Below are 25,913 nucleotides of genomic sequence, written 5' to 3' on the forward strand. Positions count from 1 at the left end.
AGCTGACGTTTCGGGTCTAGACCCTTCTGCAGAAGATTTCTTCAGAAAGCATCTGATGTTACTGTTTTGATTCACGCGAGCCAAAATAAAGAAAAAGTCAAATGTCTAATCTTACCGAAACCCACTTCCCCAAAAAGGAATTGCGTTTCTGTAATGTGTTGTATGTGGTGTGAGGGCTTTGGTTAGTTCAGTTTGCTAGGTAGCTGGTTTGCAATGCAGAGTGACTTCAATAGCATGGGTTCAAATCCCAAACCGGCTGAGGTTACCATTGAAAGACTCTCCTTCTCAACCTCTCCCCTTGTCTGAGGTGTGGTGACCTTCAGGTTAAACCACCACCAGTCGTCTCCCTGTAATGAAAGAGAAGCCCTATGGTCTGGTAGGAGTATGGTGATACTATCCTAATACCGATTTACATGGCCCACTGTCAGTTTTTATTTGCTGATGTCCTATGAAGCACTTCGGACATTTTACAGTGTTAAAGGTGCTATTTAAATGCTGTGCTTCATTGGGGTCACGCACGGGAAATTGAGCTCTGCTATTCCCAGACTTGTTATAAAAGTTGAAGATCTTATAAAGAATTCCTCAAATTTCTTGATTTTCAAATCCAGTTTGATATAAAATGTGGACCAGGTCTCTGTACTAAACAAATATCATTATTTGTTACAAGCAATTAGACCCCAGCTTCAGATACACAGTTATAAGTAGTCAGGATAGAATTCGACTCATTAAGAGTCGAATCCATTTACGAACTCCCCCCTTACTTATACACATACACACAACAGGATTGAATAGGGTACGGACAAAGGAGTACGATTGGAAAGTCAGTTCACTGGTCTTTGTTCCCAAGTTCTGTTGTTGAGCTGTCCTTTATGACACTTCTGCTGGCTAGCATGTTGCTTCAATCATCTTTCTCTGATTTCTTCTTCTGGTTGACAAGAGACACAAGGAGGCTGGTTCCATTATAAAAAGTCATTAAAAATCATAGCTTACAGCAACTGTTGCAGAGAAAATACACTGGATTTCTTGAGGTTTCTCTGCAGAGAACAGGGAGACTCCTCCTAAACTGGAGAAGAACTGAACACCTTTCTTGCTCTCTCTATCTTGCTTTCTCTCTCTCTCTCTGTCTCACTCTCACTTTCTCTCTGTCAGTCTCTCGATAATGTGCCCCTAGCTTCAAGGTTTCCAGTCACCTGCGAACAAACCACATGGTTGCTGACAGACAGAAAGGTCGTCATCAATGATAACTGGTTATTAGTCCACTGACCAATCAAACTCTGTTGCTAATAAACGCTACATCCGTATGCCCCCTGAAATCCAAATTGTCGCAACTCAACCTCCAGTTACTGCTTGTTCAAACAGTTGTTTACATGATACCTGCCTTTTGAGTCAGTTTGCCTACTTTTCAAAACAGCAGCTTCCCTGTTTTTGAAAACTGCTCCTTCTCATTTTCAGTCCACAGTTTTTAAAAACGCCAAGAAACTGATGTGGTCCTCACCCAAGAGTGTTGCTATTTCACTGAGATTTTCTTGGCTGATAGATTTAGTATGAACACCTGCCAAACAGCAATCCTACTCCTGATACTTTCAATGGACTGTTGGGAGAGTGTAAACTTCCGGAGTTAATATCTATGTCTGCTGGAAATCCCACCCCAATTACCGACCCCCATTTTACCTGATGAAGTTGAGATGCCAAGCTACATATACAAGAGGACAGGTGCCTGCTTGACATTGCCATGTTGTCTATTTAAAGGTGACAGAAGTTAATTATACTCCTCCAATTCTACCCTCTTGCACATCCTTGGATTCCTTCACTTCACATAACACAAGTTACATAGAACATAGAACATTACAGCGCAGTACAGGCCCTTCGGCCCTCGATGTTGCGCCGACCTGTGAAACCAATCTGAAGCCCATCTAACCTAAACTATTCCATTATCATCCATATGTTTATCCAATGACCATTTAAATGCCCTTAAAGTTGGCGAGTCTACTACTTTTGCAGGCAGGGCATTCCACGCCCTTACTACTCTCTGAGTAAAGAACCTACCTCTGACATCTGTCCTATATCTATTACCCCTCAATTTAAAGGTATGTCCCTTCGTGCTAGCCATCACCATCCAAGGAAAAAGGCTCTCACTGTCCACCCTATCTAATCCTCTGATCATCTTGTAAGTCTCTATTAAGTCACCTCTTAACCTTCTTCTCTCTAACGAAAACAGCCTCAAGTCCCTCAGCCTTTCCTCATAAGACCTTCCCTCCATACCAGGCAACATCCTGGTAAATCTCCTCTGCACTCTTTCCAATGCTTCCACATCCTTCCTATAATGCGGTGACCAGAGCTATACGCAATACTCCAAGTGCGGCCGCACCAGAGTTTTGTACAGCTGCAACATGACCTCATGGCTCCGAAACTCAATCCCTCTACCAATAAAACCTAACATACCGTACGCCTTCTTAACAACGCTATCAACCTGGGTGGCAACTTTCAGTGACCTATGCACATGGACACCGAGATCTCTCTGCTCATCCACACTGCCAAGAATCTTACCATTAGCCTAGTACTCTGCATTCCTGTTACTCCTTCCAAAGTGAATCACCTCACACTTTTCTGCATTAAACTCCATTTGCCACCTCTCAGCCCAGCTCTGCAGCTTATCTATGTCCCTCTGTAACCTGCAACATCCTTCCGCACTATCCACAACTCCACCGACTTTGGCGTCATCCGCAAATTTACTAACCCATCCCTCTATGCCCTCATCCAGGTCATTTATAAAAATGACAAACAGCAGTGGCCCCAAAACAGATCCTTGAGGTACACCACTAGTAACTGAACTCCAGGATGAACATTTCCCATCAACTACCACCCTCTGTCTTCTTACAGCTAGCCAATTTCTGATCCAAACCGCTAAATCACCCTCAATCCCATGCCTCCGTATTTTCTGCAATAGCCTACCGTGGGGAACCTTATCAAATGCTTTACTGAAATCCATATACACCACATCAACCGCTTTACCCTCATCCACCTGTTTGGTCACCTTCTCGAAGAACTCAATAAGGTTTGTGAGGCACGACCTACCCTTCACAAAACCGTGTTGACTATCCCTAATCAAATTATTCCTTTCTAGATGATTATAAATCCTATCTCTTATAATCCTTTCCAACACTTTACCCACAACCGAAGTAAGGCTCACTGGTCTATAATTACCAGGGTTGTCTCTACTCCCCTTCTTGAACAAGGGGACAACATTTCATAGTCTCCAGTCTTCTGGCACTATTCCTGTAGACAATGACGACATAAAGATCAAAGCCAAAGGCTCTGCAATCTCCTCTCTAGCTTCCCAGAGAATCCTAAGATAAATCCCATCCGGCCCAGGGGACTTATCTATTTTCACACCTTCCAGAATTGCTAACACCTCCTCCTTATGAACCTCAATCCCGTCTAATCTAATAGCCTGTATCTCAGTATTCTCCTCGACAACATTGTCTTTTTCCTGTGTGAATACTGACGAAAAATATTCATTTAGCGCCTCTCCTATCTCTTCGGATTCCACGCACAACTTCCCACTACTGTCCTTGACCGGCCCTAATCTTACTCTAGTCATACTTTTATTCCTGACATACCTATAGAAAGCTTTAGGGTTTTCCTTGATCCTACCTGCTAAAGACTTCTCATGTCCCTTCCTGGCTCTTCTTAGCTCTCTCTTTAGGTCCTTCCTGGCTAACTTGTAACTCTCAAGCGCCCTAACTGAGCCTTCACACCTCATCTCTACATAAGCCTCCTTCTTCCTCTTGACAAGAGATTCAACTTCTTTAGTAAACCACGGTTCCCTTGCTCGACCACTTCCTCCTTGCCTGACAGGTACATACTTCTCAAGGACACACAGTAGCTTTAGGATGCAAATTCCCTGGAGGATATGAGAGAGGTGACAAGAAGCAGAGATAATTGGGTAAGTTGACCCTGAAGAGATACTAGACCCCTTCTCACCACCAGTTAAGTGCTGGGCAAGACGGTCTGTTCGGGACTTTCTCAACTCACCAGCATTTTAGTCCCTGAACTGGCCAATTAATGGTCGCTCAAGGGCTTCAATCCATCCGTTCTCTGATTACCTGCTTTCCCGGCAGGTGAAAAAAATGGCTGCTGTCCCTCCTTGGCTATCAGGGTGACCTTTCTCTTGGTTTGCAGTGGATTTCCATTTGCTCCCACTCTGTGGAAATGAGACGCAACCTGGAGGTGTGGAGAGGCAAAGAGGTGGCCTCTGAAACAGTGCCACCCTTGCCTTTGACTCAGTCTTTTTCTGGCGACCCCAAACGCACGACAAACCACAAGATAAATACCTACTGTCCAGCCATTGGATCCCCTAAAAAGTAGGCTTTGGCCAATGGCATTTAGCAGCCAGTTCACCATAATGCATTGCCTGGAAAAGGCATTACCTTGGCAGATATTTTCATTTGTCCGTGGGATGTGAGTATCACTCACAAACTAACATTTGTTCCCACTCCCTAACTGCCCTTGACTTCAGTCCTCCCTCCCTGCTCCTTAAAAGCTGCCTCTTTGCTTTAGCCTTCAGTCACTTTTGTTGTCTTGTCATCTCTTTCCTTGGTTTGGCACAAACTTCTGTTTGTTAGTGTTGCGTGAAGCACCCTAGGGTGTGCCTTTAACTGCATTAAAGGTGTTATTTGGGTGTAACTTGTTGATTCCATGTGCAATGAAATTTGACATCTCTGACTTGTGGTATGTAAATAAGTTTAACTTGTTGTCTGGGTTCTTGGACAGAAGGTCAAGGATATTCTTTTAGACTGAAGCATTCTGCACAAACACCTGCAAAAAGTGTTCATGCTCGGACTTGTACTTTACTATCTGCTTCTTCACTGTTTTGAAATCTGATTTTTAAACCAGTTTAACCTGTTAATTTGGAATTGTCACCTAAAGTGCCTAACCCAAAGGGAATGCTGAGTCCTGAATGTTGATTTTTTAAAAAATTCACTTGGGTATGGGTGGCGCTGTCTGGGCCAACTCTGTCCCTAGTTGCCCTTGGGAAGATGGTGGTGAGCTGCCTTCTTGAACCGCTGCAGTCTATGCGTTATAGGTTGACTCATGTTGCACATGGGGAGGGAATTCCAGGATTTTGACCCTTCAACACTGAAGGAATGGCAATGTATCTCCAAGTCAGGGCAGTGAGTGGTTTGGAGGGGAACATGTCACTCTCTCACTTGTCTGGAAGGCTAAAGACTGTCTGACTTGACGTTGTGTCTGGGCAGGGTATGGAGAAAGAAACCCAGCTGGCTCCTCTGACTCTGGAAACCGATAAATCCCCATGTAGCAAAGAATGAGGTAAAAGGGAGCTTTGTTAATCTGTCAAGTAGCAGGATTCATGTCAGATTCTCTCCTTCCCTTTCTAACTCCAATCTGTGTCATCTCTCCATTTTTCAGTCACCCCACTCCCACATCTGTGTTGATATGTGTTGGCTGCTGTGTTGGGTCTTGTTTCCCAATCATTATTTTATCTAAGGAAGCTGGAGGATTATGTCGTTGAGCTTTATAAGTAATCACCTCCATCAGTTGGATCCCCCTGTATGCTTCACCGCCATACGTTTTATAAGCTCCTTAACAATTAATTGTGCATTTCTTGTGATTGTTATTGATCACTTCCTGTCCATCCTGCACTACGGCTTATTAAATTAGTGTCAGGATCAAAAGGGAAGTCAAACAGTTCCAAGGGAGAGCAGGCAGGCTCGAAAGAATAGCACAGGCCATTCAGCCTGTCAAATGAGCAAAGCCAAGCCCAGCTATAGGACAGAACCAAACATGAAAGGGAAAGCAACAGGATTGAACGACATGTACTGATGTCCCAAAGTTAATGAGCTTCCCAGTCTGCAAACACCGCGATGACAAAGATACATCAACTCGGAAGTCACACAACACCAGGTTACAGTCTGAGGCCTTCTGAAGAAGGGTCCCGACCCAAAACGTCACCTTCCCTGCTCCTGTGATGCTGCCTGGCCTGCTGTGTTCCTCCAGCTCCACACTGTGTTATTTCTGAATCCAGCATCTGCAGTTCTTGCTATCTCTGACCAGGTTATAGTCCAACAGGTTTATTTGAAATCACAAGCTTTTGGAATGCTGCTCCTTCGACATGTGAAGAGACCAAGGAGCAGCGCTCTGAAAGCTTGTGATTTCAAATAAACCTGTTGAACTACAATCTGGTGTCATGTGATTTCTGACTTTGTCCACCCCAGTCCAACACTCACACTTCCACATTAAAGCTAAATAAAGCCACTGTACCATCTCAACAGGGTTGTCAGCTGTGAGGGTTCTACTCCGAAAGAGTGGTAGATTTCTGAAATTCTCTCTTCCACAAACAGCAGTGGATGCTGGATCAGTTTTTAACAAAAATTTACCTGCTGCAGAGTTAAAATTAAGGGACGGTATTAAGAAAAATGGGCCAAGGCAGGTGTATGGAATTATGTCGCAGATTAACCATGATCTCATTGAATGGTGGAACACCCCAGAAGGGCTGAATGGCCTACTAACTGATATTAGAAAGACCAAAAACAGAAATGCAAATAGCTTTAAAATTGAAGTATGGGTAGGATGCAGGGAGAATGCATAAGAGACTAAGGATGTGGCTGGGCTTTGAAGTTGCTATGATTGGGAGCAGTCCTGCAGAATTTTTGGAGAGTGGTTGGGAAGCTGTTGCTAAAGCTTGTGTTTGAGATGATCAGGAACACCATCCTTCAGCACCAAGGAACTTCAACTCATCCAAATCTCTGCACTGAGTCCCGCTCCCCCTTAACCCCTGTGCTTGCTAACCTAGACTGACTCTCAGTCTGCCATACCTTAAAAATTCTCATCCTTGTTATCCTTCCTATCTCTGCAATCGCCTCCGATGCTGCAAAACTCTGAAACCTCTGCAGGCCTCCAATTTTGGTACCTTGACCATTCCACATTTTAATCACTGTCATTTCTGGCCATAGCCACAACTCTTTCAGTCCAAATCTCATGAACATCAAATCCTCTTAACCTCTCCTGCTTTAAAATAAACCATAATCCCACTTCAATGGAAAGAATTTTGGTTGTACATCCCAGTGGTAAATATGAACCGAAAGAACTGCGGATGCTGTAAATCAGGATCATACCCTTCTGAAGAAGGGCCACTCAACCTGAAACATATAACTCTGATTTCCTTCCATGGATGCTTCCAGACCTACTGAGCTTTTCCAACAATTTCTGTTTCTGTTTCCAATATTTCATGTTAGTGTTTGTTTGATAACGTTGCTGTGATGGTACTTTGGAATTTGTATAATAACACCAAAGGTGGAGGGTTCTTGTGCTGCAGTACCTCTGGGCCAGGAGGTCCAGGTTCAAGTCCCACCCCCTCAAGAAGTGTATCGTAGCATCTCTGAGCAGGTTGATTAAAAATAATGACAATGCTAAAGGTACTTGGCGAATGTAGATTCTAGTAGTTGTCGCGGGGAGGACAGTGCTTTGTGAACAGAAGCATCCACTAAAATTGAACTAGTCAGTGTTGCAGCGCAAAGTAGATGTTCATTCTTTTGATGTTTTGGTGGTGTTTGGCACTAATAGAAAGCTGGCTCTCCATTACCATGAGATCCTGCTAAAAATGGAAGGTGGCACAAATGTCTATGCTTTAGTTGATTTATACATAGAACATAGAACAGTACAGGGCCTTCGGCCCACGATGTTGTGCCGAACTTTTACCTTAAACCTAAGGTCTACCTAACCTCCACCCCTACCTTATACTATCATCATTTATATAGGCACGTTTGTTGTAAACAGGAGATGTTTGTTTTTCTGGCTGAATTTCCCCTTCTTTTTTTGTGTTTCTTGCCCAGGTTCTTCAGGGTTGTGGTCATCTCAAATCGGTAAGCAAACGGTCGACCGAGGATGATTCAAGGAGACGCGGGAAGCTGTACCCAGTGGAGGAGAGGCCATTCAGTCTCACCACTCCACCCATGGAGAGATTGGTAGGTGCTAGATGACTCGGTTTTAAGGCTCCCATTCAATTGAACGCTGCTATTCCTGACGTTCTTCAAAAGAAAAGAATTATTTCCAGGAAGTGAGGGGTGGCACCATGACTCAGTGGTTAGCACTGCTGCCTCACAGCACCGGGGACCTGGGTTCAGTTCCATCCTTAGGCAACAGTCTGTGTGGAGTTTTCAAGTTCTCCCCGTTTCCGCCCGGTGCTCCAGTCTCCTCCAACACTCCAAAAATGTGAATTGGCCATGCTAAGTTGCCCATAGTGTCCAGTAGTGTGTAAGTTAGGTAGATTAGCCATGGGAAATGCAGGGTTGCAGGGAAAGGGTGGAGGGATGGCTCTGGGTGGGATGCTCTTCAGAGGGTCAGTGAGGACTTTTTGGCTGAATGGCCTGTTTTCACACTGTAGGAATTCTATGAGAAAGGCAGCTGGCTACTAGGCAGTGGGACAGCACTGTCATCGTAGGCCTCAGGACTAAGTTTTGAATATCACAATGTATTCAGAATTACTGACCCCTGGAGAGCCGTTATCCACTTTCAGACACTGATAGCTATTTCTTTGGGCAGTGATGGGGAGACCTCTACAGCCAATTTGGACATCAAGCTGCAATGATAGAGAAACAACAAGCCTGTGGCAATGAATTATGCCAATCTTCATTGTTATTAAAAACTAGAGATAAAGAACAGAAGATAAAGTTAACCAGGGCACCTGCTATGAAGCTCAATGCCATAAGAAATAGGAGCAGGAATAAGCCATTTGGTCCCCTCAAGTCAGCTCAGTCATTCATAGCTGTCCTTTCAGTGGCCTTAACTTCACTTTGCTACCCATAGCTCTTGACTCAGTTTGGCACATGTTGGTGAATGTAGAATCCCCAGGAGTTTAGGCTCCAGGGTTTTGATCATTTGAGTCCCCTTCATTTACTGTGCCCTCTTCTTCTGACTTGCTGCAAAGCTACACAGAAAATGGAAGCAAGTGAAATGGCCAGACAGCCTACCGGCTCTGCCATGTTGTGCCAATCAATATGACCCTTAATAATTCCCAGCACCAATTGTGTGAGTAAGATCTGTCCAACATCGAATCAAGCAGCCTACTGACCTGTTATCGGATTGTATCTGGATTTTAAATCTAACATTGGTGAGGGAAATTGCTGTCGCTGAGGGGAATTTGCGCTGTATCCAAGTTTGCCTGATGTTACAGCCCACCTCCGCCTGGAGGGTGGGGGGAGGGGGGGCGGGGGGGTTGGGGGGGCTGTTGGTGGACGTCAGGGGTCAAGGTGGTTCCGAGGCCGGGCAAGCCGCAGTAATGGTTGTTGCGTTTTCAGGTTACTGAAGTCAAGATGAAGCTCCAAGGTGTTCGAAAATTGTGGGTCACACTCCCCAGTGCCCTGTGCAACGAGAAGGTGACGGCAGGTTTGGCCAATGAGGACAGGTGTTGGAATGGGCAGAGCAGAGGGAGGTAAGATATCGCACGCTGCATCAAAATCCTGAAAGCCTCTTCCTTAACAGCACTGTGGGTATCCCTATGCCGCAAACAACTGCAGTGATTCGAGAACACAGTTCACTACCGCATTTCCCAGGGCCATTAGAGATGGGAAGTAAACACAGGCCTAGTCAGCTATGTCCACACCCAGTGAATTAATTTTTGAGAATAGTTGTCCATACCTGTTCTAAAACATGTTCAATGATCCTTGCTGACTTGTTGACAAATAGAGTGAATAAGCTGAACAGGATACTTCTTGTTTCAGTTCTGAGATAACTAAAACAAGTATTAATGTGTCTTTTATTTGCTCATTCTTTATATTTGGGCCCAGAGAGTGAGTTATGTTCAACTGCATGAGGCCATGAGACCCTTGTAATAAACACTTGTGTGCTTTGTGTCAGAGACCATATCGGGAACCCTGATTTCCACAAACTTCACCTTCCCAAACTCACCACCACTGTCCCCCCGCCCACCCCCATCTCACACCCCCCACTGATCTCCTCAGTTACCTTCTCTCACCCTGATCTTCAAACACTGGGCTACCCCTAGACTCCTTCATCATCGATGGTTTACTCAATCAGACACCTCTGCTCCCAGAGATCTCTACCTTGTTCCCTCCTCTGCGCTACCTCTTGCATTGCTTTTCAATGCCCTAAGAAATAGGAGCAGAAATAAGCCATTCAGCCTCCTCTTTCCAGTCTTAACCCAGTCCCTCTCCTTTTCCCCATTCATCCTTCTGATCATTTTCCACTGTTTTTCCTTGCACTGACAGATGCCCTATCATGAATGACCAACAGCATCTGGGAAAGCCCAGCTTTAATCTGACTGTCAAAACAACCGCTAGTATGGTGTATATTCTAAAGTGGTTTCTTGCTTCAGGAATGTTGATCATTGTGTTGGCCGATCTAGCATAGTTATCTCACAAACAGGGAGACACGTGATTTTCTGTCATAGGAAGTCTTGCCTCATTTCTTTCCCAGAATAATATGCATCGCTTCACTAAATTGTGTTTCTGGGTACTTTAATCTGGAGCACAGGTCAGCTAAGGTCATCAGAGTGAATCCCAAACTCGTCCTCACCTCCACTTAAATGCCAGCTTGAATACTTTTCCCATCCCTGTTCAGAGTTGAATCCAACTGGAGAGCTTCAATCACAATCAGCTGGCCTGGCATCAACTAAGGCTTGAAGCTGGGACTCCCCTGACCCCTCCCATAGTTGAGGCACACATTACCTTCTAGTGCCATGAGGGAAAACTGGTATTTGCCTCTCAAGATGGCAGCAAGATCACACTGAAAGTGAGGAGGTAGCAAGTGCGTCTCCAACTCCCATCTCTAAAGAGTGTGATCTACATGAATGACAGCAGCTAGTAAAGTGGAAATGAGACACATTGCATTAATTGAAGACAAGGAGGTGATGTCTACTGCATATGGGCAGTGCATTTAAAGGCAGCTTATCCTATTTTCTATTTTTTTTCACGTTACTGCAGAAAAGCACTTTACTTCACACCCTTTCTGCAAGCTTGGAAAATATTAACTAAGTACCCAGTTTCTGAGATCAGTCCTGATGCATACACCAGGTATCTTGAACCTCCAGAGGTTAATCAATATTCCATTTCTGTTCTGACTGACTTGGGTAACCCAGTGTACTCTAAAGTCTTTGTATTGGCATATGCCCATCATACCCAGTCACCCTGTGCCCTCTGATTATGAGGTGGGGAGAGTTACCATGTTCTGAGGAGGCTTGATAGGGTAAATGTTGATAAGATATTTCCACTTTGGGAGGAATCTCAGACTAGAAAGTGTGGCTGCAGAGTAAGGGGACACTTACTTAAATCTGAGACGTGAAAGAATATCTTCTCCCCAGAGGCGTAGTAAGTGTCTGGAATTCCCGACCCCAGAGAGTTGTGTAGGCTAGAATGTATTTGTAGAGGAGGGAGATAGCTCTTTGAAATATCAGGGAGTTGTGGGCTAGGCTAAACTGGAGCAGTGGCTCAGTGGTTAGCACTGCTGCCTTACAGTGCCAGGGACCTGGGTTTGATTCCACCCTCAGGCGACTGTTTGTATGGAGCTTGCACATTCTCCCCATGGCTCTGTGGGTTTCCTCCCACAAAGATGTGCAGGCTAGGTGGATTGGCCGTGCTAAATTGCCCATAGTGTGCAGGTTAGATAGATAAAGCAGGGATAGAATAGAGAGGGTGTGTCTGGGTGGGCTGCTCTTCAGAGAGTTGGTGTGGACATGATGGGCTGAATGGGAGGGATTCTGTGATTTGATGAAAAGAGGAGTTGCGGTCTGGGTCAGATCAACCTTGATTGAGTTGAATGGTGGGGCAGACTTAAGGGGGCCAGGTGGCCTACAGCTGCTCTTGTTTCTTGTGTACTATTTTCTGGTACCCACGTTTTCAGCACTTTTAGTGCTGCTGTATATTTTTCCCTCTGATTTCTACCTGTTTGGTACATGTCAAGCCCTACGACAGCTTTCCAGGAGAACACAAATCTGACCCGCCTCTTTTGAGAGAAATATAGAAGCAAAGGAAATGCCTCTGAGCCATTAATGAGCTTCTGCAAAGAGAGATAATCTGGAAAGAGTGAGGTTTCACGCACAGTCGGAGGGGAATGTCTTTTAAGGAAAAAGCTTATTAAAGCACTGAGTGATGTGGTGGGGCTCTAGGTTTCTGGGAAGGACCAGGGCGTGGGGGGTTGTGTCTAGTTGTGGGCAAACCAAGTCAGATCAGAAGAGCAGGGGCCTCAAGCAAAGCCTTGAAGCTTGTGAGGATTATTGGGACAGAGAGCAGCAGGGTCAAAGTGATTAATCCACAAGGATTCAGGTGACTGGACATGCTGGAGAGGACGTGAACCATGGAAATGTACAATGTTGGGAGTTTTACGAAGCACAGCTGAGGGAGGATTAGCCATCACTTAAGGACCAAAAATAGTGTTAGCATGGGCCACTATTCAAAAGGTAGTCAAATAACAGCACTTTTGCAACACATAGTGGAGGCGATGGCCTAGTGGTGTTATCGCTGGACTATTAATCCAGAGTTAGGTTCAAATCCCGCCACGGAATATCTGGAATTCAGAGTCTAATGATGCCCGTGAATCCATTGTCAATTGTCAGGAAAAACCCATCTGGTTCACTAATGTCCTTTAGGGAAGGAAAATGCGGTCCTTACCTGGTCTGGCCTACACGTGACTCCAGACCCACAGCAACATGGTTGAGTCTAAACTGCCCTCTGAGCAATAAATGCTGGCCTGGCCAGTGAAGCTGTCTTCCTGTGAACGAATGAAGAAAAAATAGCACGAACTCTCAGACTTATCTTACTCCGAAAGGCGTTTAATGCAATACCAAATTGATTGACGAGACTTGAGAGGATAATCTTATTTTATGTTGTGTAGTCCTTAGCCATTAGATCAAAATATTCCGTTGTCACTCACCAAATTTCCTCTTTGTCGGGAATAAGTAGGTAAGAGCAGGAGTAGGCCATTCAGCCGGGAAAGATGTTTCTCCTCTTTTCTGTCCAAAGTGACCTGCCTTTTGTAGTCAGACTGTATCCTCTGTTTCTAGATGTCACAACTCTCTCCCTACCCCCAACCTTCAGCCTGGGGCAACCATTCTCCTTGAATTAACCCTGTTGAACCCCATAAGAATTTCATCTGCTTCAATGAGTTTTGGGCTAAAGGAGCATGGCAGATATAAACCAACGATGGGGAGGAATTAATTCTCTCAAAAGCTCATGAATCTGTAGCATTCACTCTCACAGAGGATAGTGCAAGCTGGGACATTGAGTAAATTAAGGAGGAGATAGACAGGTTTAGTCAGTAGAGGCTTGAAGGGTTGTGGAGAGCAGGCAGGAAAGTGGAGTTGAGACTGAGATGAGATCAGCCATGACTGTATTAAGTGGTGGAGCGGGTTTGAGGGGCTGAATGGCCTACTCCTGCTGCTAGTTCTTACATCTTTATGGTCACCCCTCATTCTTCTATATTCTGGAGATTACAGACGCAGCCTCCTCAATCTCTCATCACTGAACCATCCCTCCAGCCCAGCAGTCAGAGGTTTTGCGTGCAAAAGTAGCAAGTTGTGAGCTAATCTGCTCTGTGACGGTGCTTCAAAAGTCGTTTTGTTTTTCCCTTAATTGCATAGTATGCAGATTCACAAAGAGATGGAAGGTGTGCAGCTGAGAAGGTTTTTCTATAAACAGCTAATTTCTACTGCCTTGTGATTTTTCGCTTTCTTTTCCTATCTGTAAATCATAAAGCACCTGGTTCCTCTAAGCTTTTTGTAGGTGGATCATTTCATGTCTGTTTTCTGCCTAGACTATTTATGAACCGAGGAATGTTAAGGACAGGAATAGGTCATCCAACTCCTCAGAGTTGCTCTGAAGTACAATTAGATCATGGTTCATCTGTATCTCAACTCCATTTTGCCTCATTTGTTCAATGGTGGCCTGTTTTAATGAATCCTACTTTGACTGAGCCTCATGAGTTGGCAATCTTAAGACCTGTTCGTACATACATATCGAAGGTAGACGGGATAGTGAAGAAGGCATTTGGTACACTTGCCTTTATTGGCCAGTGCATTGAGTATAGAAGTTGGGAGATCATGTTATGCCTGTACAGGACATTGGTTAGGCCACTTTTGGAATACTGCATGCAATTCTGGTCTCCCTGCTGTAGGAGGAATGTTGTTGAACTTGAAAGGGTTCAGAAAAGATCTACAAGAAAGTTGCCGGGGATGGGGGGGTTTGAGCTATAGGGAGGGGCTGAATTAGGCTGGGGCTATTTTCCCTGGAGGGTCGGAGGCTGAGGGGTGACCTTGTAGAAGTTTATGAAATCATGAGGGGCATGGATAGAGTGAATAGCCAAGGTCTTTTCCTCAGGGTAGGGGAGTCCAAAACTAGAGGGTTTAAGGTTTAAGGTGAGAGGGGAAAGATTTAAAAGGGACCTAAGGGGCACCTTTTTCCACACAGACGGTGGTGCGTGTATGGAACAAGCTGCCAGAGGAAGTGGTGGAGGCTGGTACAATTACAACATTTAAAAGGTATCTGGATGGGTGTCAGAATAGGAAGGGTTTAGAAGGATATGGGCCAAATGCTGGCAAATGGAATTAGATTAATTTGGGATATCTGGTCAGCATGGACAAGTTGGGCCAAAGGATCTATTTCTATGCTGTACAACTCAATGACTCTATGACTCTAAGTGTTTGATATTCATGTGTTGAGCTGTTACAGGTGGCTTTGGATTAGAAGTGTTGAGAGCAGTTTCTCAGCCAGCAGTTGTAGGCTTTTAATGAGGTGAATAATCAATGCGCAGATCAAATAAAACGTGGACAGTTGCAGCTTTTAGCAACCAACTTCATGGCTGAACTGCACAGATTTAGCAGCATTAGTGACTGACTGTGTGAGTGTGTGTGTGTGAGAGAGAGTGCGTGTGTGTGTGTGAGAGAGAGAGTTGGTGTGTGTGTGTGAGAGAGTGTGCGCATGTGTGTGAGAGAGTGCGCGTGTGAGAGAGTGAGCACACGTGTGTGTGAGAGAGTGCGCGCACGTGTGTGTGAGAGAGTGCACGCGTGTGTGAGAGAGAGACTCTGTGTGTGTATGTGTGTGTGTGTGTGTGTGAGAGTTTGTGTGTGTGCATCTGTGTGAGTGTGTGTGTGTGTTTGTGCATCTGTGTGTGAAAAAGAATGTGTATTTGTGTCCATGTGTGAGAGAGAGTGTGTGTCTGTGTGTTTGTGTGAGTGCTGTGTGTGTGTGTGTCCGTGTGTGACTGTGTGCGCGCATGTCTGTGCGTGTGAGAGTGTGTGTGTGTGTGTCCGTGTGTGAGAGTGTGTGCACGCACCTGTGTGTGTGTGAGAGAATATGCGGGCATATCCGTGTGTGTGAGTGAGTGTGTATGTGTCTGAGTGTGTGTGTGCTTGTTATGTGTGAGAGAATGTGTATTTGTCTGTCGTGTGTGAGAAAATGTGTGTGCGTCTGTGTGTGAGAGTGTGTGTCCGTGTGTGAGAGAATGTGTCTGTGTGTGTGTGTGTGTGTGTATGTGGAAGATCGTCATGGAGAATTTAGAAAGTGCTACCTGGATACATAACACCAAACATTTACAGACTGTCACAAGGATCTCACAAGAAATCTCTTGTGTTTGCTTGAGGTGAATGTAAAGCATGTTATTTGTGAAAAGTTGGTGGTTGTAGAGATACAGGGATCGTCGAGCATTTGTTGCCACATTTTAAATTAGCTTGAGAAAACACCAGTGTTTAATTTGGAATGAGACATCTTATTATAAAGTGTTTCCTCATGATATTGGATGAGTGGCACAACGAAAACATAAGGACTGGCTGTCTCTTTCAACCAACTGGCGTGTGCTCCAACTGAGGCTGGAAGGGCGCACCAGCATTCTGTCCCACTACTCTGCAGGTTGGAATGTGGAATAAAATACTTTGTTCCAGTTACTGCGTTGACCAATCAAATACCTAAGTTACTTCAGATTTTAAGCTAAAAGATCTATCAACCATATCTCTTATCATCAAACAGAGGTTTTGTGGCACAGTGGGTACTGTCCCTGCCTCTGAGTTACGAGCTTGGGGTTGAGTCTCGCTCCAAGACGTTGTCAGTTTCAGAAATATAGGTCCCTTTAAGGGCCCACCAGAACTGTTTCGGGAATTAAGAGCGAGGTTCTGGACCACTGGGGATTTGGCCTCGGGTTAGGGAGAGTGTCCAGAATGGAAAAGTTAACACTGGTGTATGCGTGGATTTAGTAGGCAACATGGTCAGCATGGACCAGTTTGGGCCGAAGGGCCTGTTTCCATGCTGTATTACTCTATTACTATCAAAACAGAAGTTCATCAATAGAGATGCAATGATTGGTTAACATTTGTGTCAGCAATATAGAAATATAGGTGTTTATCCCTCTAAACATCCTTGATACACACATGCACACCGACACTCTTCAGGGAAAAGAGAGAGAAAAAAAAATAGCAGATTTCTCTGTGGAGATTGGCCTCCTTAAAATGAACACTTTGGCCATTGTGTTAATCTTCATGGCAAAAGGATGAAGCATAGCACATTCCTGAGTCTGTTGCTCTGATGTTCTGGCATGTAGGGTCAAGTTGCTAATTGTGCCAGGCCAAATCTACAGGCACCATATTGCTCAGGAAGTACATTTTTGAGATCTTCCTTCAATTACTCTTTCAAAAAAATAAGCATATTTCAATCTTAAGTGATGTAGTGTGTTTTCTTTTCGGAAATGGCAGCGATCAGCTGGGCAGCTTGTTCCTTGCAAACGTTCCAACAACTCAGCTTGTTCTTAGCAGGCTTTCCTCCAACTGAACCTCACCAAGCCAGTCACAGTTCAAATAATCTGAGAAAAGTCTACAACAATGTACACAGCCTATTACCAGTCACATGATTTATAAGAAGCATTGTTAAAACAAATTCCATTGTTCACAGTGAATTTTCAATGACCTCTTAAAAGAAAACTTACATTGATAATACGTAAAAATAATTTTCCACAATCATTCAAAACTTAAATGTTCCAAGGAATATTAAGTATAAAGCATCTTTGTAACACTCGTTCATTTGTCTATAGTTTCTGATACTTGACAAATTGTAAGGCAAGTAGCATAATTAGATATTTTGCAGCACTCATAATAGAGGCCATTAGATATTTGGGGCTTGCTTTTCCTTGTCCTGTTCTCATCTCCTATTCCCGTGGGCCTCCTAGCTGTGAAGTAAGGTTTGGACTGTGACTCAATAATATTCCTTCTCTGTTTCCTGTTGTATGGCTACACATAGCTAAGGGGACGTCACTATAGGCAAAGCAGTCCCAACTACTACAGACAGCAAGTCAAAGACGCCCTATCAAATCATAGCTACATCGATAGAACCATGGATTGCTTTCATAACTGCCAACAGCAGTGGTTTGTGTTTTTATGCTTTTTACTTGTGTGGGGTTGGTTGTCAATGGCAAGGTCAGCATTTGTTGACCATCCCTAATTGCTACGATGTTTCAAAGGAGGATAGTTCATTAACCACATTGCTATGGGTTTGGAGTCATGGTGGAGCAGACCTGGTAAGGATAGCAGACTTCCTTCCTTAAAGGACATTAGTGAGTGCTGTTTTATGATAATTGATGATGTTATCACCACTACTGAGACCATGTTTGAATTCCAGATTTGATCAATTTAAATTTAAATTCCACTAGCTGCTCTGGTGGGATCTGAACCCATGTCCCCAGGGCATTAATTAGCCTTGGCCTCTGGATTACGAATTCAGTGACCTTAACACTACATCACTGCCTTCTCATGATTGTAAGTGGGGGCACGTTGTGTAAGGGCAGGGGGGTGAACAAGGAGCTGACCCACCTTGCTTGAAGACTGACGTTCCTGCGATTGTCTCCCTTGACAACAGGTTAGCGAGTAGGCCCATTGCAAAGAGTGGAGCCTAAATTCGAGTCCCTGCCCGCTTGACTTTTCTAATTAGTACTCGAGATAGTCGGAGAGTTTGATGTTTAATGCTGAAGGTTAGCAGTCTCACTGCTACTGTGAGCTTTTAATCCTCCTCAATTGAACTTGTAAATATTATATTTTAAAAGAAGACCTTTTTAAGAATTCCATGGGCTTTGTACTGATAGTCAAGGTGATGTATGATGGCAGAATCCAACCTGGGATTGCAGGATACAGTGCACTCCTGAGGATTATTAGAGTGTGCAGTGCTGATCTTGTTAGGGAGCAACAAATGGATTTTCTCCTGCAGCAAACCATCTGAGGAATTTTTTTTTGTTATTGATTATTGTGCTGAAAAATCATCCGAAGGGAATTGTGCGGCTTTAAGTAATGGCGACGCATGTTTTTCTAAAAAAGAAAATAATGGGAATGTATCGTTTGAGTGGTTTTCTAATTAAAACTCTTATCGACTGAATTCCGAAGCTTGTGTGCAGAGATGGGGACTTGGAGCTATTAAGTGCCGTATTAGATTGCTCAGTCTATGTTTCAACAGTAGTGGTATTTATCCAAACTGAGCAGATTTGGTTTCTCCTCCCTGAACCGCAGCGTATTGCAATTTCATAGCAGCTGTCATTGCAGGCATGTAATGTAACCGGGGCTGGGGGTTGCGTGACTGGTCAATGGAACAATGTAAATACCAAGCTCAGCGTCTGTCGGGACACGGGTTTCGGGGAAAACTGTGGGGCTTTTGTCTGTGCGGGTGTACGTTTGTGCTTTTGAGCACCATCTCCCTGTCCTCAATTACATGGCTGAACTTTGTGTCAATAGCAGCAGTTTGGACGAACTGAGTTTTGTTAGGAAGAGCTCCCCGTCAGCTCAGAATGTGCACCCACTGGCCGTTGAGGGCATCACCAGATTAGATACATTGGCAGCTTTAATCTCTGGACTGTGTAATATCGCTGGAGGGTTAGGGCACAGCTAGCCCCTCTCTGATTAAAATGGATTTTCTGACAGCCAGATGGTCTTTATTGCACGAGGGAGCCCATTGTAACAGGCTGCGAAGTAATTGCCAGAGAAATTGAAGATGCTGCTAGGCAGTTCCTCAATGCTTGTTCTAATGTCGTTACATATAATAGTTACTCAGGAAAGGTTCGATTGTTAAATACACACTTACGTCATGCAACCCCAGCCCCACGTCTGCCTGACAATTTACCCGCAGCTGACCACTTTCCCCCACTCTACACCTGACTCTCTCCACCCCACAACTTCCCAACCCCTCCCTTTCCCCTGAGTACAAACCCCCACCTTCCATCACACCGCCCAGGAAATGTCCTACCCTCCTCCCACTCTGGTACTGTTGGCACTGGTCATGTGCTCCCCAATCTCCCTTCTTCCCCACCCACCCTCGCACACAGACATGACACACCACCCTCCACTTGCTCCACTTGCCTCATTCTGCACCAGGTAGAACTGACCCCATTTCACCAACCCCACTCCCCCGGGACTTGTTCCTTCTTCCCCGCTCCCCCAACCCCATCTCCACCCTCGATTCCCCCTTCCTTCCCCTTTTCAAACACTCTCGCTCCGCTTGCTGGACCTGATCTCACCCACTCACCGCAGTGTACCCTAGACACTGCACAACTTGGCTGGCCTGCCTTGCCATTTTGCATCTGGCATCCTAGCCTCTGGCCAATATCCCCTACCTAGCTTGTGCCGTACTTACCTAGCACCCTACATACGTGGCACACGAGCCCTTTCCATCGAGCACCTTATATGCCCAGCACCCTTGCATCACATTGACGTCATGTTATTATCCATTTGACAGCAGCTGTCAGAGTGGCTTGTCTGTGATTCTGGACCTTTCAATCTCAGAATACAATAGCTCTGTGCTGCGAAAAGATGGAGGTCGTTTACCTTCCTCTGACAGTTGTGCACTACAAAAGAATGGTGAGAATGGAAGTACGCCTTCGCATTTCTGATGGACCCTGTCAGAAATGTGAAGCTCCCTCCTTTCGTACAAGCCAAGAGGGTGGAAAATATATTTCAGTCAGGCCTTGACCTGTAATAAATGCAGGGCAACCCTGCTGGAGTGTACCTAACGATTGAGGGAAGGATTTTCCCAATCTCAAGGCATGGTGGTTCTGAAGCCTCCCCTAGATGAACAGCCAATGGCCCACTGAGGGTCAATTCAATGGGGTAGCCAAGCGCTCCCATCACATGGAGTGGCTGCCAACTTCATAGATGCAGACATCTGGGAGGTTCCATGCCCCGATAGGTGAGGGGATGTTGGGGGCTGTGCATGGGCAAGGAAGGCTTCCCCTTGGGAGATGCCGGCCTGCTCGTCCCTCTGATTTTCCACTTAGAACTGCCTCGTGCGGGGGCGCCTCCACGTTGAGACAAGGCCCCGCTTTAGTACCCGTCTATCCACGTGATTAATCCATAATGGGATGGGAGCCCAGAAGTGATCAGTGAGAAGACAAAATCCAAGCAAAATGGCTAAGGCCCCTGCTGGCAAGTGTGGCCTCTGGACCAGAACCTCTGCCTGCACTGGGGCTACCAAAGCCTTCAACAATGACTTGCCTGGAGACTTTTGCTGGCTGTTTGGTCATGGAGTGTATCATGGGCAAGGGCGGCCCTGCCATTTTTCCATTATTAAAGCGTGTGCTTTCCAAGGGGTGGGAACAAAATGATCCTGGCTAATTTCCTTTCCTCCTAACTATTCACGTGGAGTTGATCTCACCCGTACCCCTTGCATTGTTGAGATCTGGTACCAAGGCACCGAGAACAAGCCCACCTGGTAGAGCAGAGCTCACTGCCTTATAAATTATCCTTTTACCCAATGAGCCATTTGAATGTGGATTTAATCACAAAGGACACTTCACTTGGTTTAAATACCTTAGGAGGTTTCCTATAAAGCATAGACAATAGTGTCTAACATAAAATTACTTCAAAGTTTCATATTTGAAGCAGTTTCCATATAGAACAGGTCACCCCTTCTTTCTGCCCTCCCTGACTTCATATCTCTTGCCCCACCCTCCCCCAACTCCCAGCACCAGAATAGGGGAACTGGTGGTTTCTGCACACCTTTGCGTGATTGCTTCTTGACTCTCGCTATGCCTGGCAGGTATCTCCCAGAGGTCATGGCGGATGGATTAGCCAATCAGATTAACAACCCAGAGGTTGAGGTTGACATCACCAAGCCGGATATGACCATTCGCCAGCAGATCATGCAGCTGCGGATAATGACGAATCGACTGCGGAATGCCTACAATGGCAACGATGTGGATTTCCAGGACACGAGTGAGTATTTACACTGCTCTGCCCATTGTTGCTGTTTGCTTTTAGTGCGTGCATTTGTGCTGAGTGACTTGAGAGACCTCCCATGCTAAGGAGAGGTTCCAGCCAGTCTCTCAGTCCTTACAATCACGTCCTATGGTTTAATTCGCTTGATATTTTCCTATCAATAATCTTCTTGCTCCTTCCTCCACAATCTTATATTAACGTTACCAGGGACGGGCAATAAACATTGGCCCAGGCAACGACAGCCACATCTCAAGAATGAATTAAACAAAAATGTCCATCTCTTGTCTTTCTCTTCCCTTGTCCATTGCTTATTCATACCTCTCCTTCTTCCCCATTTGGTGCATTCCTCCCTCTTGTTCTCAGTCTCCTCCCTTTCCTCTTCACCTCTGCATTCTTGTTCCCCCTGTCCACCCCTTGTTCCCTTGCTATTTCAGTAATCTAGAACTGAGACTGTTTTCACATTTTCCAATTTTCTCCTGACACTTGTTTCACATGAACTGAAACTTGCTTCTGTGCACATATCCCACCCCAAATACTGTGTAAGAATAAACAAATAAACAAACAAAATCCCAGGATTTATTTTGTGACATCAATAACTGGCGTTCATGTGAGGACACCTATCAAATCCTCCATGAATGCTTAAAGAGACAGAACATGCTACACTGCCAGACCACTCAGCACTCTCAAAATTAATAGTCAGATTTACTTATAGACTAAATAACAGAGAACCATTACTAACCAGTGTAGTACAGCAAAATGAAGCAAAATCCTTCAAGTAATAAAAGGGAATCAGATCACTTGAAGTTAAATTAGAATTGATTTTTTTTACACTTGAAAAAAATGTCCATAAACTTTCACAGTGTGAAGTTGAATGAGGTTGGTATGGATTTCCAATCCAGTGTTCAGGTGTTCAGCCGACCTAAAACTGAGTGATATATTAACGTGGGAATTATTTGTATGCTGATGATATGGAGGTACAGGTGCTGGACTGGGGTGGGCAAGGTCAAAAATCACACGACACGAGGTTGTAGTCCAACAGATTTATCTGAAGGTGCAAGCTTTCGGAGTCTCTCTCCTTCTTCAGGTGCGAGACTTCGAAAGTTTGTGTTTTCAAATAAACCTGTTGGACTATAACCTGGTGTCGTGTGATTTCTGATGTTGTACGTTGATGGCATTGAAGTCTGCACTTCTGTGTTGAGATCTAATCTCAATGTCGCATTCCTGCGTACAGTGTAGAATAGTGGTTCGGTGACTACATTAATTAGATTAATCTAGCCCGTAGTCTGTTAAATTGTTCTTGTTGACATTTCAACCTACCAGTTTCCACCATCAGCTGATCTTTGGCATAATTAACTGAGAAAACGTGATCCCAACAAAGTAAATCCATCCTGGACTATTGTGGCCTATTGCCTTGATCGGATTGGTTGGCTTTGCCATAAGAATACTGCGTTGCACCCAATGCTGTAAGTCTGGTTGCGTCACCTCCTGATGTCATAAGGCCATATGACCATATGAAACAGGAACAGGAGTAGGCCATTCTTCCCCTCAAGCCTCAATAGGATAATGCCTGATGCAACAATCCTCCTTTTCCCCATAACACCTGCTTCCCTACTGATCAAGGATCTATCTATTTCAGCCTTAAATAGATATAAGAACTCTGCCCCCATAGCAAGGATTTCTAAAGACACTCAACGCTCTGACCAAAGAAATTGTTCTTCATCTCAGTCTCAAATTGGTGCTCCTTTATTCTGAGACTATGTCCCCTGGTCCTAGTCTGTCTCGTGAAGGGAAACATTCAGCATTTACCCTGTCAAGCCCCTTAATCCAATACGTTTTAATGAGATCACCTCTCATTCTTATAAACTCCAGTGAGTAGAGTCCCAGTCTGTTTAGCCTTTGCTAATAAGAAAATCCCCCCCATACCAGGGATCATCCTAGTGAACCTTCCCTGAACTGCCTCCAATGACATATCTTTCCTTCAAAAAGGGAACCAAACTGCTTACGGTACTCCAAACATGGTCTCACCAGCACCTTGTACAGTTGTGATAAGACTAGCCTACTCTTATGCTCCAACCCCCTTGAAATAAGGGCCAACATTCCATTAGCCTTCCTGATTCCCTGCTACCCCAGTGTGTTAGCCTTACATGTTCCACGCATAGTATTAACAAGTCCCTTTTCTGCAGCTTCTTTCTATTTAAGTAATAGTCTGTTCTTTTGTTCTCCCTTCCAGAATGAACAACCTCACACTTTCCCAAATTTTACTCTGTCACACTATCATATTGTGCCAAACTCTCACTCTGTGCCAGCTATTTCCATTCTAAGTTCCTATGTCCACTTTGTCAATGAAAGTTGCCTACATAAACTTTCACACTGCAGTTGCACTCTCCTGTCACTTGTAGTGCTCCAGTGCCTATGTTTTGCTTCTTCTATCCTGTGGCCCCATCCAGTGTTGCTTTATTTTCATTCACACCCATGGGTGTCGCTGGCTTGGCCCACATTTATTGCCCAACCCTAATTTCTAGACTGTTTCATAGTCATCATGAGACTCTTAATTCCAGAGTTATATTGAATTCAAGTTCTACCGTCAGCCATAGTGGAATTCAGACCTGGGTCTCCAGATCATTATCTGGGTCTCGGATTACCAGTTTAGCAATAAAACCATTAGGCCATTGCAGAGTTTGCATATTAAAGGGCCTGTGTAAAATCAAGCTTAACAGGCCTGGCAGCATCTATGGAGAGAAGTCAGAGTTAACGTTTCGGGTCGAGTGATCTTTCCGCAGAACTGATTTCTCTCCGCCGAAGCTGCCAGACCTGCTGAGTTTTTCCAGCAATCTCTATTTTTGTTTCCGATTTACAGCATCCGCAGTTCTTTCGATTTTTATATAAAATCGAGTTGGCTTTGCTGTTGATCCGAATTATTGCATTAAACGTGAATCTGTTCGCTTATCATGCCCATTGCCTAACTGTCCTGATAAGCTGGTGGCAAACCACCTTCTTGAACTGCTAAAGTCCATTTTCTTCTAATTGTAAACGCAGCACTGCTGGGAAATCATGAGTGACTTTAAAATGGAGTTTGAATTAAATTTGATGCATTCTCAGCAGCATACCATGCTCTCTGAACCAGCTTTATTTGAAGAGTAAAGCAGGCATTGACTCGCTATGTGCAATGTCAAGGGATACCTCAAATGTAAAGTACTACTAGATTTTCAAACCTTGCCCTTTCTAATGTCCTGCGTCTGCAGTAAACGTCCTCCTCTTATTTTTAAGCATGAGATTAGTACTGCTCTGACTGGGCAGTGCTTGGAACTGCATATTTTTCAAGTCCATGACCACAGCGTCCTTATCTCTTGCTCACGCCCACCACTACCTTTCACAACTCCATTTTCCCACCCAGAGCGTCTCCTGTGAACTTTGGATCTTGACAGACACAACTGTCGCCTGCATGCTGGTCAAAGTCGTAACTGTTTCTGTCCTCTGGATTGTTGCTCTTGAACTTGCTGGCTTAGCTGTTCTCTCCCTAACTGACCCAAGATGGGTTCCACCCTGACCACATAAATATAGATTTGGGTCTTATTTCTAAACCTTTCCATTCACCATGCATTCATTCTGAAGCTGTTTCAATTCTGTCCCCAAGTACCATCTCCAATCTCACACCGTGCAGTTCCACTTGCTTCACCTGAATGCTAGAAGTTCCATGGTTGCTTGCTGAAAGTATGGATCTTCCCAAATACCAGTTGCATCCTGGGATGCTGCCCACTCCCATCAGTTCGCGAAACCCCAGTCCCACAATGCCCACAGACATTGAATACTCAGAAGGCGCACCCTCATTGAGCAGTCTCATCTACACTTCAGGTCTCTTGAATACGCAGTGACCCAATGTATATGCCTCAGAAACCTCTCGTCTGTGCTTTGACTCCCTGCAAACTTTTGTGGTTCTTCTATTCTGCCGACCCAATGCCCACTTCATCGTGGCCTGGAGTTGCACGCAGAGCATATAACTGGGCCTGGAGTTGAGTGGGTAACTGAGCCTAGGCCTGTGAGTAGAGCTGGGTTCCAGTATCGGGTGTGTATCTTTGGCCTAATGGTGTGATGATAACCGAACCTTCCTTATTAACGCCTTTGCACTTTCTATAGGTGATGATAGCAGCGGGTCTGGGAGTGGTGACGCCTGCTTGGAAGATGGATGCAGCAGGAGACGGTTGTTCAATGCTGCAACCCGGTCACCTGTTGTCTACGCCATTCCAGAGCAGAGTGGGAAATCCAACCTGGGAAACGGAGGCAACGTCCTGCGATGCTCAGCTGCCTCCTTCCACCTGCTGGCCTTGGCCCTGGCCCTGCCATTTTTCTGTCGGTAGAATTCTTTATGGGGCATGAGAGAGAGAGACTGAGGCAAAACCTTTGCCAACAACAAAAAAAAAGAGGACAAGTGTTTTGTTTAACTTTTGCATCAAAAATAAAAGAATCTTATTTGTAAATTCTGGCGGTGCTGGAGGTGGATGTACTTTGTATCTTTGAACTCTTTGGGGAGAGGGAGTTTCGTCTTGTGCAGTTGGAGGAGGCCCCCTTTGCTTTTCAAGCTGAATGCTTTCGCCCCCTAGCTTTGGGACGTGGAATTGTTTTGGTCACCTGTTCTCAATGCAGCACAAACACAGGCTCCCACTGCAAGAGCTGGAGGTTTCCCCGTATGGAAAAAAACACCTAACAATTA

General features: G+C 44.9%; 1 protein-coding gene across 1 annotated transcript in view; it reads left to right on the top strand.

The window, feature by feature from the left end:
- LOC109932539 (glypican-1-like) overlaps positions 1-25,685 on the top strand; it is a 190,157-nt gene extending 164,472 nt beyond the window's left edge. The window contains exons 6-9 of the mRNA XM_048604746.1: positions 7,854-7,985; positions 9,318-9,451; positions 21,027-21,202; positions 25,340-25,685. Of these exons, the coding sequence (XP_048460703.1) occupies positions 7,854-7,985; positions 9,318-9,451; positions 21,027-21,202; positions 25,340-25,560 (663 nt within the window). The 3' untranslated portion in view covers positions 25,561-25,685. The remainder of the gene's footprint in view (positions 1-7,853; positions 7,986-9,317; positions 9,452-21,026; positions 21,203-25,339) is intronic.
- The last annotated feature ends 228 nt before the right edge of the window (positions 25,686-25,913 follow it).

This window comes from Rhincodon typus, chromosome 13 (assembly GCF_021869965.1).
Source record: "Rhincodon typus isolate 14 chromosome 13, sRhiTyp1.1, whole genome shotgun sequence".
Lineage (NCBI taxonomy): Eukaryota > Metazoa > Chordata > Chondrichthyes > Orectolobiformes > Rhincodontidae > Rhincodon > Rhincodon typus.